The following is a 13,574-nucleotide window of genomic DNA, read 5'->3' on the forward strand; positions in this document are numbered from 1 at the left end:
TCTCTCTCTCTCTCTCTCTCTCTCTCTCTCTCTCTCTCTCCCCCACCCCCCCAGGCTAGAGTGCAGTGGCATCATAGCTCACTGCAACCTCAAAGTGATCAAGGGCTTAGGTGATCCTTCTGCCTCAGCCTTCCGAGAAGCAAGGACTGCAGGCATGTGCCATCACACCTGGCTGATTTTTATATTTTTTGTAGAGACAGGGTCTCACTATGTTGCCCAGGCTGGTCTCAAACTCCTTGCCTTGAGCAGTGCCTCTGCCTCCCAAAGTGCTGGGGTTACAGGTATGAGCCACCACACCTGGCCTGGGCTGCCATTTTTAAGGTTGAGTAGAAAGGCATGTAGAACATGTTTAGGGAGAATCTTGAGATAGAATTTATAGAGATTAAACTGTTCATCCTTACTGTCCAACCCCAGCCTAAGCTTTCAAAAAATGTCTTTTTTTCAGATTCTAAAATGAAGACAGTAAAAACTGTAACTCCACTACTGAAAAGATAGCTATTCTTAATGTTAAAAACCTTATTTATTTGAATAGTTGATACATGCACATGGTATAAAATTCAAAAAATCCCAAAGGATATACAATAAAAAGAAGACTCTCCCCTGACCTTAGCTCTACCTAGTGTCCTTTTCAGAAGCAATCACAATTATACTGTTTACATTTTCGTATATTTTTTCCTATGCTTTCCCCTCTTCCCAAGTTTTTATTATGAAAATTTGCAAATATGTGTTTCACATAATCATTTGAAAATAAATTGCAGACTTAATGACATTTTACCCCTGAGTGCTTCAGCATTCATCTCCTAAAATCATTTCCTATATTACCACTTTTCCATTATCACAACAAAGAAAATTAATTTCCTCATGTCATCACTTTATCCAACTTATATTAAGGCTTCCCTAATTTGCTCCTCAAATGTCTTTTTGGGTTTTTGGAACCGAAGTCCAATCAGAGTACATGCACTGCATTTGCTTATGTCTCAGTAATCTCTTGTGTTGTAGAATGGTTCTCCCAACCTTCCTTTTTAGATAATGAATTTTTTAAAAGACCAAGCCAGTTGTCTTCTAGAATGCCCCACATTCTGTGTTTGTCTAAGGTTTCCTTATGATATCATTTTCTATGTTCCTCAAGGTAAGTCTAAAGGCTTGTTTGGGTTCAGGTGAAATATGTCTGGCAAGATACTTCATAGATGATGCTGTGTGCTTCATATTATATCAGTATAGGAATATGCCCTTTTTTATTACATTTTATTTTATTTATTTATTTTATTTTATTTTTTTGAGACAGAATCTTGCTCTGTTGCCCCAGCTAGAGTGCAGTGGCATCATAGCTCACTGCAACCTCAAATTCCTGGGCTCAAGTGATCCTCCTGCCTCAGCCTCCTGAGTAGCTAGGACTACAGGCATGTGCCACCATGCCTGGCTAATTTTTCTATTTTTTGTAGAGTCAAGGTCTTGTTCTTTCTCAGGCTGGTCTCGAACTCCCGACCTCAAGCAATCCTCCCACCTCGGCCTCCCAGAGTGCTAGGATGGCGGGCGTGAGCCACTGTGCCCGGTGACACTACCACACACTTTTTTTTCGATTGTGGTAAAATACACATAAACTTTACCAAACCATTTTTAAGTATACAGTTTAGTAGTGTTAAATATGTTCACATTGTTGTGCAGCTAATCTCTTGAACATTTTCATCTTGCAAAACTGAAACTATTCTCACTAAAAAACAGTTCTCATTGAGACAGGGTTCCTGGGTTCAAGCGATCCTACTACCTCAGCCTCCCAAGTAACTGAGACTATAGGTGCACACCACTGTGCCAGACAAATTTCTGTGTGTGTGTGTGTGTAGAGATTGGAGTCTCACTGTGTTGCCCAGTCTTAGTCTTAAACTCCTGGCTTCAAGTGATCCTCCTGCCTAAGCCTCCCAAAGTGCTGGGATTACAGGTGTGAGCCACTGCGCCCGGCCCCAGCCCCTGTTTTGTTTTTGTTTTTGTTTTTCTAACGTTGCAATCAAACTATACAGAGTTTTGTATCCTGTTTGTTTCACCTATTGTGGGCTTTTGTCCACATCATTAAAGGCTGTAGAACAATCCATTCTGTGAATATTACTATTTCCTTAGACTGGGTTCTAGTTTTTGGCTGCTATAAGTAATAACTACAAGAGGACTGTTTTTCCTAAGCCTTTGACCCAGAGCTTTGGTTGGGCCCAGTCTTTATGGATGTGAAGGAATATTCTCTCCTCCCATTAGTCTGAACACTGAGTGATTAGGGGACATTCACGCTCCTCTCAGGTCTCCTTTATTCCTTTTCCTCTCCTCTTCCTTTCTTCCTGACTCTTTCTACTTTGTCCCGTCTTCCCTTAGGTAAGTCAAATCTCATGGATGCCATCAGCTTTGTGCTGGGTGAAAAAACCAGCAACCTGCGGGTAAAGACCCTCCGGGACCTGATCCACGGAGCTCCTGTGGGCAAGCCAGCCGCCAACCGGGCCTTTGTCAGCATGGTCTACTCTGAGGAGGGTGCTGAGGACCGTACCTTTGCTCGTGTCATTGTAGGTGGGTGAGGCTGTCCAGAAGGCTCTCCTTGGGTCCTAGGATTGGCTAGACTGGTTGACTGGGATAGGAGGGAGGCCTGATTCTCACTGACTCATTCATGCATTGTCTTGTAGGGGGTTCCTCTGAGTACAAGATAAACAACAAAGTGGTCCAGCTACATGAGTACAGTGAGGAATTAGAGAAGTTGGGCATTCTCATCAAAGCTCGAAACTTCCTCGTCTTCCAGGTGGGCATTTTTAACAGTTATTGGTTATTTGCTTTTTGCCAGACCTTGTCCCATCCCCACTGGGCCTGCTCCATCTCAGGTGTCATCATTGCTTCCCTGAACTAAAGTAGCACCTTCCTCACTGGGCTTCCTGATTCCAGTCTGGCCCCTTCTCATTTATCCCCTAGGCCAGGTTGATCTTATGAGGACACAAATCTGTTTCTCTCCCTTTTTTTCCTTAAAGCATTTCAGTAATTCCTTATTGCCTTACAACGGTGATTCTGTAATCTCCAGACCAGCCATATCAGCATTACCTGGGAACACGTTAGAAATGCACATTCTCAGGCCACATCCCAGATCTCCTGTCTCAGAAGCAGCTATGGGGTTGGACACAGCAGTTTGTGTTTTATCAAGCTCTGCAGATTATTAGGATGACTGCTGGAGTTTGAGAATCATTGCTTTAGGATGAAATCCAAACTCCTAAGTCTTTCATTCAGGAAACACCATCATTTGGTTCTTGCCCACCTTAGTTAGCCTTATCTGCCCATGCTCTTCCCCTACAGCCTTGCACTTCAGCCTAATTAAACCACTTATGGTTCCCAAAATTTACCTACTTTCTTTGGCCTGCAGGCCTTTGCTTATTTTTTTTTCCCCTTAAAATTTTTTTTTAAAATATGGAATGCTTCACGAATTTGTGTGTCCTCCTCACGCAGGGGCCATGCTAATCTTCTCTGTATCGTTCCAATTTTAGTATATGTGCTGCCGAAGCGAGCACAGGCCTTTGCTTATTAACTTTCCTCTGCGTGGAATAAGCTTTTCTCTTTTATTTTCTGGGTTTTTCCCAATCTTCTAAACTCAGCATGGATGTCACCTTTGTGGAAGCCTTCCCAGGTAGACGTTCCTACCAGTTTCCTACCCCCAAGCTTCATTTAGTCCTTTTTCTGTGCTGCTTCTGTCACTGCACATAACACACTGTGTTGTCTTTGTGTCTGTCTCTTTGGTTCCCTGTGTTCCTCAGAAGGCAGGGAATGTGTCCTCAAAGCCCAGTGTGAAATGTGGCACCCAGTGGAAGGGTAGGGGTCAGTGAACTTTTTCTGGATAGATGAGTGGAAGTAGGTAAGGGGAGCTGGGCTGGCTGGGTCTAAATGGGAGTGGATTTTGACCTTTACTAGGGTGCTGTGGAATCTATTGCCATGAAGAACCCCAAAGAGAGGACTGCTCTATTTGAAGAGATCAGTCGCTCTGGGGAGCTGGCCCAGGAGTATGATAAGCGAAAGAAGGAAATGGTGAAGGCTGAAGAGGACACACAGTTTAATTACCATCGCAAGAAAAACATCGCAGCTGAACGCAAGGAGGCCAAACAGGAGAAAGAAGAGGTAGGTGGCCAGGCTACCTCTTGGCTCTGAGGGGCCAAGATGGACCCAGTGCCTTACTGATACGGCCCTACCCCCATTCCCATGTTTGCACAGGCTGACCGCTACCAGCGCCTGAAGGATGAGGTGGTACGAGCTCAGGTACAGCTGCAGCTCTTTAAGCTTTACCATAATGAAGTGGAAATTGAGAAGCTCAACAAGGAACTGGCCTCTAAGAACAAGGAGATTGAGAAGGATAAGAAGCGAATGGACAAGGTAGAGGATGAACTGAAGGAGAAGAAGAAGGAACTGGGCAAAATGATGCGGGAACAGCAGCAAATTGAGAAGGAGATCAAGTAAGAGGCTGACTGGGACGTGTGCTTCGTGGGAAACCAAGAGGCTGTGCTGCTGTTCCTTAGGGCTCCTATGAGCCTGGAGTCCAGTGCCCTTACTAGTTTCCCTGTTTTCCCCTTGACTTATTTTGGCCAGAACCAGGCACATTTGTTGATTTGTGTTTTGGATAAATATAATATTGAAGTGCTCAGGCTCTGGGTAGACAGGTACTCAGAAGAGGGAGAAGTTGAATTGAAGCTAGAAGTTTAAAGGGCAGGAATTTGAAAAGGTTAGACAGGGGACAACTAAGTAAACACAGGGTGTTCTTGGGAGTTGTTAATGAGGGGCCTGGCATGGCCAAGGTTGAGGCAAGAGTGATCACCTTCCCTTGTGGAGTGGCTGGAATGCCAGGCTGAAGCCATAGGTTCCAGGGAGTAGACAGATTGCCCCTTAATTCCCTGAGGCTGGCTCAGGGGCTCAGGCCCCCCTTTCTTTGAGTAAGAAGCCTGCAAATTCTCCCTTATTCCACAGTGCTAATTGGTTCCCCCCTCCTGTCTGGTAAAAGGGAGAAGGACTCAGAACTGAACCAGAAGCGGCCTCAGTACATCAAAGCCAAGGAGAATACCTCCCACAAAATCAAAAAGCTGGAAGCGGCTAAGAAATCTCTGCAGAATGCTCAGAAGCACTATAAGAAGCGCAAAGGTGACATGGATGAGCTGGAGAAGGAGATGCTGTCGGTGGAGAAGGCCCGGCAGGAGTTTGAAGAACGAATGGAAGAAGAGAGTCAGAGTCAGGGCAGAGACTTGACCCTGGAGGAGAATCAGGTAAGCCCTGGAAGGGGTTGGTGGAGAGGAGATAACTGGGCTGACATGGTCATATCTATCGTCCTTCCTTATCCCTAACACAGGTGAAGAAATATCACCGGTTGAAAGAAGAAGCCAGTAAGAGAGCAGCTACCTTGGCCCAGGAACTGGAGAAATTCAATAGAGACCAGAAAGCTGACCAAGACCGTCTAGATCTGGAAGAGCGGAAGAAAGTAGAGACAGAGGTGGGCAAGAGTTATAAGATTAGGGATGATGGTCCAGAGAAAAGGAAGTACAGGTTGAGCATCCCCCCTCAAATTGCAAAATCTGAAAAAATTCTGGTCCCAGGCATTTCGGATAAGGAATACTCAACCCATAGTGATAGTCTTTACAGTAATGACAATAGCTAAATAACATCCATCAAGCACTGACTGCCAGGCGTTGTTCTGTACACATATTCACTCATTTAATTCTTCATTTATGACTACCTTCATGAGATGGCTACTATTAATCCCCATCTTCCAAATAAGGAAGCTACAGCACAGAGGTGAAGTAATTTGCCTAAGGGCACATAATTATGTAGCAGCAGAACTAGGATATGAATCTGGACAATCTAGCTCTAAAGCCTATACTCTTACCAAATATACTTCACTTACTGCCTCCCTAATAGTAATAATAACATTAGTGATAAAAAATTGTTATAGTGCCCAAGAGCCTACAATGTTCCAGGCATTCTGCTAAGCACTTCTCTTAAATATTTAAAAGAATGTGGTAGGCATTAGTATTAACAGCTACCCTATTCTATGAAGTAGAGATTACCCACATTTTACACATGAGAAAACAGGGGCAGAAAGGCCTGCGAAGCTTCTCTTTATCTTGGTTTGAGCCTCCATGATTGATAAGAAGGTAGCCTGGGCTGGCTAGAACACCTATGAGAGGTTCTGGAGCCCTGGGAGGCTCCCATCAGTTAGCAGATCCAAACCGAACACCATCTGTGTGACTGCCTTTTAGTAGACCTCTTGCATTAGTGACAGATTGTCCAGTACTGTTGGGCTCTTGGATGAGTGGGCACATAGAGGTGTAAGCCTGGGCCTCGTGGTCTTGGAGTTAACTTGTGCAGCCCCTGGTGATGGAATATATTTGTTTCCCAGGCCAAGATCAAGCAAAAGCTGCGGGAGATTGAAGAAAATCAGAAGCGGATTGAAAAACTGGAGGAATACATCACCACTAGCAAGTATGTGGCTCTGCAACAGTTCTCCTTACTTCCAGGCCTGTTTTTGTGACCCTACCTGTCCTGCCCCTCTTCAGGCAGGACCCCCAGAATCCCTCTCAGCCAGGAATGTTTTCTGACCAGCCTGAGTGACTTTTATGTTCCTTCACTTTACAGGCAGTCCCTAGAGGAGCAGAAGAAGCTAGAGGGGGAGCTGACAGAGGAGGTGGAGATGGCCAAGCGGCGTATTGATGAAATCAATAAGGAGCTGAACCAAGTGATGGAGCAGCTAGGGGACGCCCGCATTGACCGCCAGGAGAGCAGCCGCCAGCAGCGAAAGGCAGAGATAATGGAAAGCATCAAGCGCCTTTACCCTGGCTCTGTGGTAAGAATGGAGAGGGAACTCATTTCCTGGGCACCTACTCCCACACTCACCGTCGTTTGATTTTCCCAGCAGCTCTGTGAGGATAGGGTTGCCAATCCAATTTTTACAGTTGGAGGAGCTGAGGCTCGGAGAGGTTAAATGACTTGTCCAAAGCAGCACAGCTTATAAGTGAAAGAACTACAATTCAAACCCAACTTGTTCTGACTCTTAAGCTCGTGTTCTTTTCCTCGTACCAATTATAATCTTTCCGAAGGGTTTGTCTTGCTGTGTCCACTCCTCTGTGGGGAAAACCTTTGGAAGGGGGAAGGGCCGTCGGGCTGGAATTACTCTCCCAGGAAGTATCTCTGTGCAGTCTTCTATATGAGCTCCCTTGGCATGTACTAACCAGCCCATTATCTTTTAGGGACACCCTGGGCTTTATCAGATCTCTTGGCTTCTTTCACAAAATCCTGAGTTCCCAGCTTCCCTGAATATTATCCCATCCCTGGGTTCAACTTAGTTTGGTTCCACAAATATTCCGCTGCCTTGGCCTCCCAGAGTGCTAGGATTACAGGCGTGAGCCACCGCGCCCGGGCGAGCAGCATTGTTTTTTGTGACGTGTGGTCTTGTAAGAAGACTGGACTCTTCTTCTCTATTGACCAATCTCGGCTGCTTAATTGCAAGCATCCTCATCATTTCGTCTAGTTGATTGCAGTAGACATCCGCTGTAATCTACTAAGCAGGTTTCATGAAGCTGTAGTGGATAATCCTAGCGCTAGACCACCAAACAGACACCGTTAGCTTTTTTTGATGAATATTCAGTTTGGGACTGTTTGGGCACTTCATCCTTATCCAACCATTGTGCCAAACGCTTGTGATTGGCAAAAAGAATCCATTTTTCATTACACATAACAATACGGTGTGGAAATGGTTTACATTTATGTCGTGACAGCAAAGAAAGGCAAGCTTCAAAATGATTTCTCTTCCGATGCTCATTTAATTCATGTGGTACCCATCTATCCAGCTTCTTTACCTCGCCAATTTGTTTCAAATGGTCCAGTATTGTTGGAACAGTAATGTCAAACCTTGCTGCTAATTCACACATAGGTTGAGATGGATTTGCTTCCACTACAGGTTTCAGCTCATCATTATCCACCTTGGTCTCAAGTCACCCACGTGGCTCATTTTCAAGATTAAAATCACCAGAACAGAACTTCTCAAACCATTGATGTACTGTGTGTTCATTAGCCACATACTTTCCAAACACTTCATTGATGTTTCTAGCTGTTTGTGTTGCACTGGTTCCATGATAGAACTCATATTCAAAAATAACATGAATTTTTGACTTATCTATGGTTTCACAAAAATTGCTCTAAAAATATTTGAAAGATAGTCATAAGCCAAATTATGCATTTGAAAGAATGAGGATGTATCTTCACAATTAAAGAAAAAAAAAGTGTCAGTGTGAAATGTCAGAGGTATCCAGTGTCAAAGTTAGTACTTAAGGAAATCGGACATTTCATACTTAATGACCTCATATATCTTTGACAGTATCACAGTCCATCTCAGTCTTCAAGCACAGATCCCTTACATCAAAACAATCATATAAGTTGAAAGATACTGGCACATTACTAGAATCCAATTCAGCCGCTAATTAATAGTCTAGTCTATCATCATATCATGTGAAAATGTCTCCCAGAGCCAGGCCACTCAGGTTTGCAAGCTTCCATTCAATTTTGTCAGCTTCTAAAAACAGAAATAGTCTCAGCAAACTACAGCTTCACCCTTTGAGGCATCTGGTATAATTGCTTAAGAGATAATACCATCTCTTGCTCTGAGCCTCTTTTGAAGTGTTACTATAATATTGGCTTTCCCTCATTACATAACCCATTTATTCATTCCTTTACCCCCCTTCTCTTACCCAAACTTTTCCACCTTTGGAAGGGAATTAGGATTGGCCAATGTGCTGATCTAGACTTCAGGCAGCAATACTAGTTCAGCAAGTGCTTCCTCCTTAGTCCATCCTGATTCAGATAGGGTAGAGTTACATAAATGCAGAACTAGTGGGCTGTCCTGACCACTAGGCAATACAGTTGCATTCACTTTTCCTAATAACAGATTCCAGTCTGACCCTCTTTCCATGCTGGGAATTGGGATTCCTGAGCCAGATCCAAAAGCCTCATGCTTCAGTTTTCCCTTTCTATTTTACTCAGTATGGCCGTCTCATTGACCTCTGCCAGCCCACACAAAAGAAGTATCAGATTGCTGTAACCAAGGTTTTGGGCAAGAACATGGATGCCATTATTGTGGACTCAGAGAAGACAGGCCGGGACTGTATTCAGTATATCAAGGAGCAACGTGGGGAGCCTGAGACCTTCTTGCCTCTTGACTACCTGGAGGTAAGGCTTGTTGGGGATGGGGTCAGGGCAGTATTCAAGGGACCCTCTTCCTAGTCCTCCGTGTTCTGCCACTGACTGAGCTTCTCTCCACAGGTGAAACCTACAGATGAGAAACTCCGGGAGCTGAAGGGGGCCAAGCTAGTGATTGATGTGATTCGCTATGAGCCACCTCACATCAAAAAGGCCCTGCAGTATGCATGCGGCAATGCCCTTGTCTGTGACAACGTGGAGGATGCCCGCCGCATTGCCTTTGGAGGACACCAACGCCACAAGGTCTGGATTCCTTTGCCCAGATCGGAGCTGGACAGGCTCAGTACTGGAGATTCCTCTGTTCAGCTTCTCCTCTCCTCCTCTCTTCTTCCTGCCTTGTGTAGACAGTGGCACTGGATGGAACCCTGTTCCAGAAGTCAGGAGTGATCTCTGGTGGGGCTAGTGACCTGAAGGCCAAGGCTCGGCGCTGGGACGAGAAAGCAGTAGACAAGTTGAAAGAGAAGAAGGAGCGCTTGACAGAGGAGCTCAAAGTAAGCCACAGGCAGCACTCTTCCTAGGAGTGGCAGTCTTTAAGCCCAGGTCGGCCGTCTTACCACCTAGGCCTCCTTTCTTGTTCCCTTCAGGAGCAGATGAAAGCAAAACGGAAAGAGGCAGAGCTGCGTCAGGTGCAATCTCAGGCCCACGGACTGCAGATGCGGCTCAAGTACTCACAGAGTGACCTGGAACAGACCAAGACACGGCATCTGGCTTTGAATCTGCAGGTGGGGCCTGGCCTTCAGCCCTTTCCTCCAAAGGCCATCCTCACATTCCTGGTCTAGATTTCTCTGGGGGTGGCGAACTTGTTCTACTTCCCTCCCTCCTCCCAGCCTGCTCCAGGGAACCAAGCACATAGCATAGAGTCAGACAGCCAAGGGTTCAGATCTTGGCTCTGCCATAGGTATGACATTAGGCAAGTTACTTCATCTCTCAGTATCAATTTTCTCATCTTTATCTGTAAAATGGGAGTTAGAATAATACCTACTTTATAGAGTCATTACAAAGATCGAATTGAATAAGTTAACCTATAAAGTGCTCAGACTAGTGTTTATTAGCATAATTTGTTCATTCAATAAATATTTGAACTTTTGAAAGAGCTACAAGCATTTCAGTCCCTGTCAGCAGGGGTACTGTTCTAAGTATATTAATGTGTTTTGTTTATTTTTGAGTGCTTCCCCAGACCGTCCTGGAGGTATTATATAATGTGTAGTATATATATCATTTTACCTTTTTCTAAACTCACAAAAATCTGAACTGAATTCTAAAACATCCGTCCCCAGGGGTTATAAATAAGGGATTATGGATCTATAACTAATGATGTTTGCTGTGTGCCCTGCCCTGTAGATTGAAAGTGGCTGAACTGGAGGCCAGGGAGGAAACCCTGTGATGGCTCCAGCAAGAGAATATGGAGACTTGACTAGGGCAGTGGTACTACGTCAGCTTTTCTCAGTGTGTGTGGAGAGCTAGGCCTTCTTGACCGTGGGGCCAGTGCAGTCAGGGTGGCTCTTTTCCTCCAAGGAGCCTGGTTTACTTTCTCTTTTCAACCCATTGCCTGTAGGAAAAGTCCAAGCTGGAGAGTGAGCTAGCCAACTTTGGGCCTCGCATTAATGATATCAAGAGGATCATCCAGAGCCGAGAGAGGGAAATGAAAGACTTGAAGGAGAAGATGAACCAGGTTGGTAGGGGTGAGCCATGCCAGCATGTGCATCAGGGCAGGACTGGGGCTGGAAGCAGGACTCCAACTAAGAGAGCCCCTGCACTCCCTGGCTTCTTCCTTCAGGTAGAGGATGAGGTGTTTGAAGAGTTTTGTCGCGAGATTGGTGTGCGCAACATCCGGGAGTTTGAGGAAGAGAAGGTGAAACGGCAGAATGAAATCGCCAAGAAGCGGTAGGTTGAAGGATTCGTAGCAAAGATTGGGATGCTATTGAGCCTCCAGCCTGACATTCTTGGAAAGTCAAATGCCATCATAAGTCAGGGACCAACTCTTAGAGCTATGGAAGTTTATTATAGGTGGGCCTTAAAGAACAAGGATATCAGGGACGCAGTATGGCATAGTATAGTGGTTAAACTTGAGTTATCTGGATTAAAATCCCAGCTCCACAACTCATCATCTTGGGCAGTGACTTGACTTCTGCAAGCCACAGTGTGTGTAAAATGGTATAATGATACCTATCTCATGGCATTGTTGGGAGGATCAGATGAGCTCTTCTTTGTAAACTATTTAGCATAATACTTAGCACCTACTGAGAGCAGTAAATATTAGTTTTTATTGTCATTATCCTGATGGGTGATTTGAGGGGCTAGGGAGGTGTGGGTGGGATTGGAGGAATAAAGTTCTAGTTTGGAAGAATAGCCAGAACAAAACAAGCTTCTCCTTTCTTCCTTACTTTAGGTCAATAAACTTTTCTTGAGTACCTACCTTGTGCCAGGTTGTCCTGTGCTAGGCATCGGAGGGTGGTAAGGGAGACGGAGGTAAGACAGAGATGAACACAACACAGTCTCTGCTGAAGGAGGTCACCCCTTGGATGCTGGGCCTCAGTCAGCGTTCATCTAGCCCTTGGCCCGTGCAGTAAATATTCATTGCTCTCCTACTCCAAGCCAGGCTCAAGGGATATAGGATTGAATCAGAGGCTGTTTTTTTTCCTCAGGGAACTTAAGGGAAACAGGTAGAACAATGATTTCAGAACAATATGATCAATGGCATAATTGAGGTAGATACAAAATACAGAATAAGTTTTCAAGGAACTGCAAATCAGTAAGAGGAAAAATAAAAACAATGACAACAAACCCAGTAGAAAAATGGGCGAAGTATATAGATGACCTTTCATGGAAAGAAATGCTTGAATTGCTAACAACTGTAGGAATTGATATTTAATCTCTTAATCAGAGAAATGCAAATTAAAAACAATCCAGGGTGAGGCACAGTGGCTCAAGCCTATAATCCTAGCACTTTGGGAGGCCAAGAAGTTCAAGATCAGGCTGAGCAACAGAGCGAGACCCCATCTCTACCAAAGATAGAAAAATCAGGCGGGTAGTACATGCCTGTGGTTCCAGCTACTCGGGAAGCTGAGGGAGGAGGACCACTTGAGCCTAGGAGTTTGGGGTTGTAGTGAGCTATGATGATGCCACTGCACTGTAGCCCAGGCAACAGAGTGAGAGTGAGACCCTGTCTCAAAATACCAAAAAAAGAACCCAATCTAGCAGTATTTAGTGAAAATAAGTCAATATATAGCCTATGTAGTACATAAGTATGTGTGTGCCCTGTGGGTATAGATCCCAGGGTCTTTCCACGGGGTCACAAGGAGACACATTCAAGGTTGTTCATCTTGGCATAATTTGTGGTAGTGAGATGTTGGTGGCAATATAGATGGCTATCACTACAGGAAGTGTAAGCTAAATGAATATACAGACTATGGAATACTGTATAGCAGTTCAAAACAAGAACTGGATTTACAGGCTAAATAATTTATAATTTATCGATGAAATATTAACTTGGTATTGAATGAAAGAATGAAATTTATAACAACATACATTTGTATACATATTAAAACAATGGCTTTACAAGGATATGTTTTTAAGGATGCATATGTATGTGTATGTCACAGTAGGGAAGGTAGTGAGAGTGGAAATGGGGGATTGAAACAAACGGGACAAGGGAGGTTCTTGCACAGGCAGCTGTGCTAAGTGTGTTATGAACTATGGGCTATGATTGACACAACTCTCCACCTGAAGTCCAAAAAGGAAGGAAACCTAGCAAAGTGTAATAGAAACTAAGAACCTGCTCAGAAGATCAGGAAAGGTTTTACAAAACAAGGAGTGATGAACTGGAGACCTGAAGAGCGAGTAGGATTTAGCCACCGGGCAGCTACATAAGAAGGGAGTTCTGGCCATTGAGAACAGCATTCTTGGAGGTGTGAGAGAGCATGCCTTGTTCTAGATACTAAGTAGTTTTGAATGTCTGAAGCATAAAAACAGGGTCAGGAGGAAGGCGGGGGTGTGGAGAGGGCAGCAGGGGCCACATCACAGAGGCCTTTATGAGTCATACTTAGGAGATTGGATGTAAAATTGTATAGCTTAAAATTGTAGAGTTAATTACATTCCATTTGGATTATAGTGACTAATAGGTTTAAGCTGCTGGCATGACATCTGGCAGCATCTGTCATATCATATTGGGGGTTGGGGGCAGTTGGAAGTTAGCCTTGCCTGGTCTGCTAGTGTCTGTGTGTGCTAGTTACATATCCTTTGAGTTTCTAAAGAGATGGGGAGGAATACAATAGCAGTAATCCATTATTTTCTCCATGTTTTTGTACCATTCAAGCTCTGCCCTTTAAGAAGTT

General features: G+C 44.5%; 1 protein-coding gene across 1 annotated transcript in view; it reads left to right on the top strand.

Annotated features, from left to right (window-relative positions):
* Window positions 1–13,574, top strand: part of SMC1A (structural maintenance of chromosomes 1A) — a 34,778-nt gene that overhangs the window by 2,729 nt on the left and 18,475 nt on the right. Inside the window, exons 2-15 of the mRNA XM_012660640.1 lie at window positions 2,356–2,544; window positions 2,658–2,770; window positions 3,922–4,125; window positions 4,219–4,457; window positions 5,000–5,258; window positions 5,342–5,482; window positions 6,389–6,471; window positions 6,625–6,832; window positions 9,025–9,210; window positions 9,304–9,483; window positions 9,585–9,731; window positions 9,825–9,962; window positions 10,796–10,912; window positions 11,018–11,124. Of these exons, the coding sequence (XP_012516094.1) occupies window positions 2,356–2,544; window positions 2,658–2,770; window positions 3,922–4,125; window positions 4,219–4,457; window positions 5,000–5,258; window positions 5,342–5,482; window positions 6,389–6,471; window positions 6,625–6,832; window positions 9,025–9,210; window positions 9,304–9,483; window positions 9,585–9,731; window positions 9,825–9,962; window positions 10,796–10,912; window positions 11,018–11,124 (2,311 nt within the window). The remainder of the gene's footprint in view (window positions 1–2,355; window positions 2,545–2,657; window positions 2,771–3,921; window positions 4,126–4,218; window positions 4,458–4,999; window positions 5,259–5,341; window positions 5,483–6,388; window positions 6,472–6,624; window positions 6,833–9,024; window positions 9,211–9,303; window positions 9,484–9,584; window positions 9,732–9,824; window positions 9,963–10,795; window positions 10,913–11,017; window positions 11,125–13,574) is intronic.

This window comes from Propithecus coquereli, unplaced genomic scaffold, assembly GCF_000956105.1.
Source record: "Propithecus coquereli isolate 6110/MARCELLA unplaced genomic scaffold, Pcoq_1.0 Scaffold671, whole genome shotgun sequence".
NCBI lineage: Eukaryota > Metazoa > Chordata > Mammalia > Primates > Indriidae > Propithecus > Propithecus coquereli.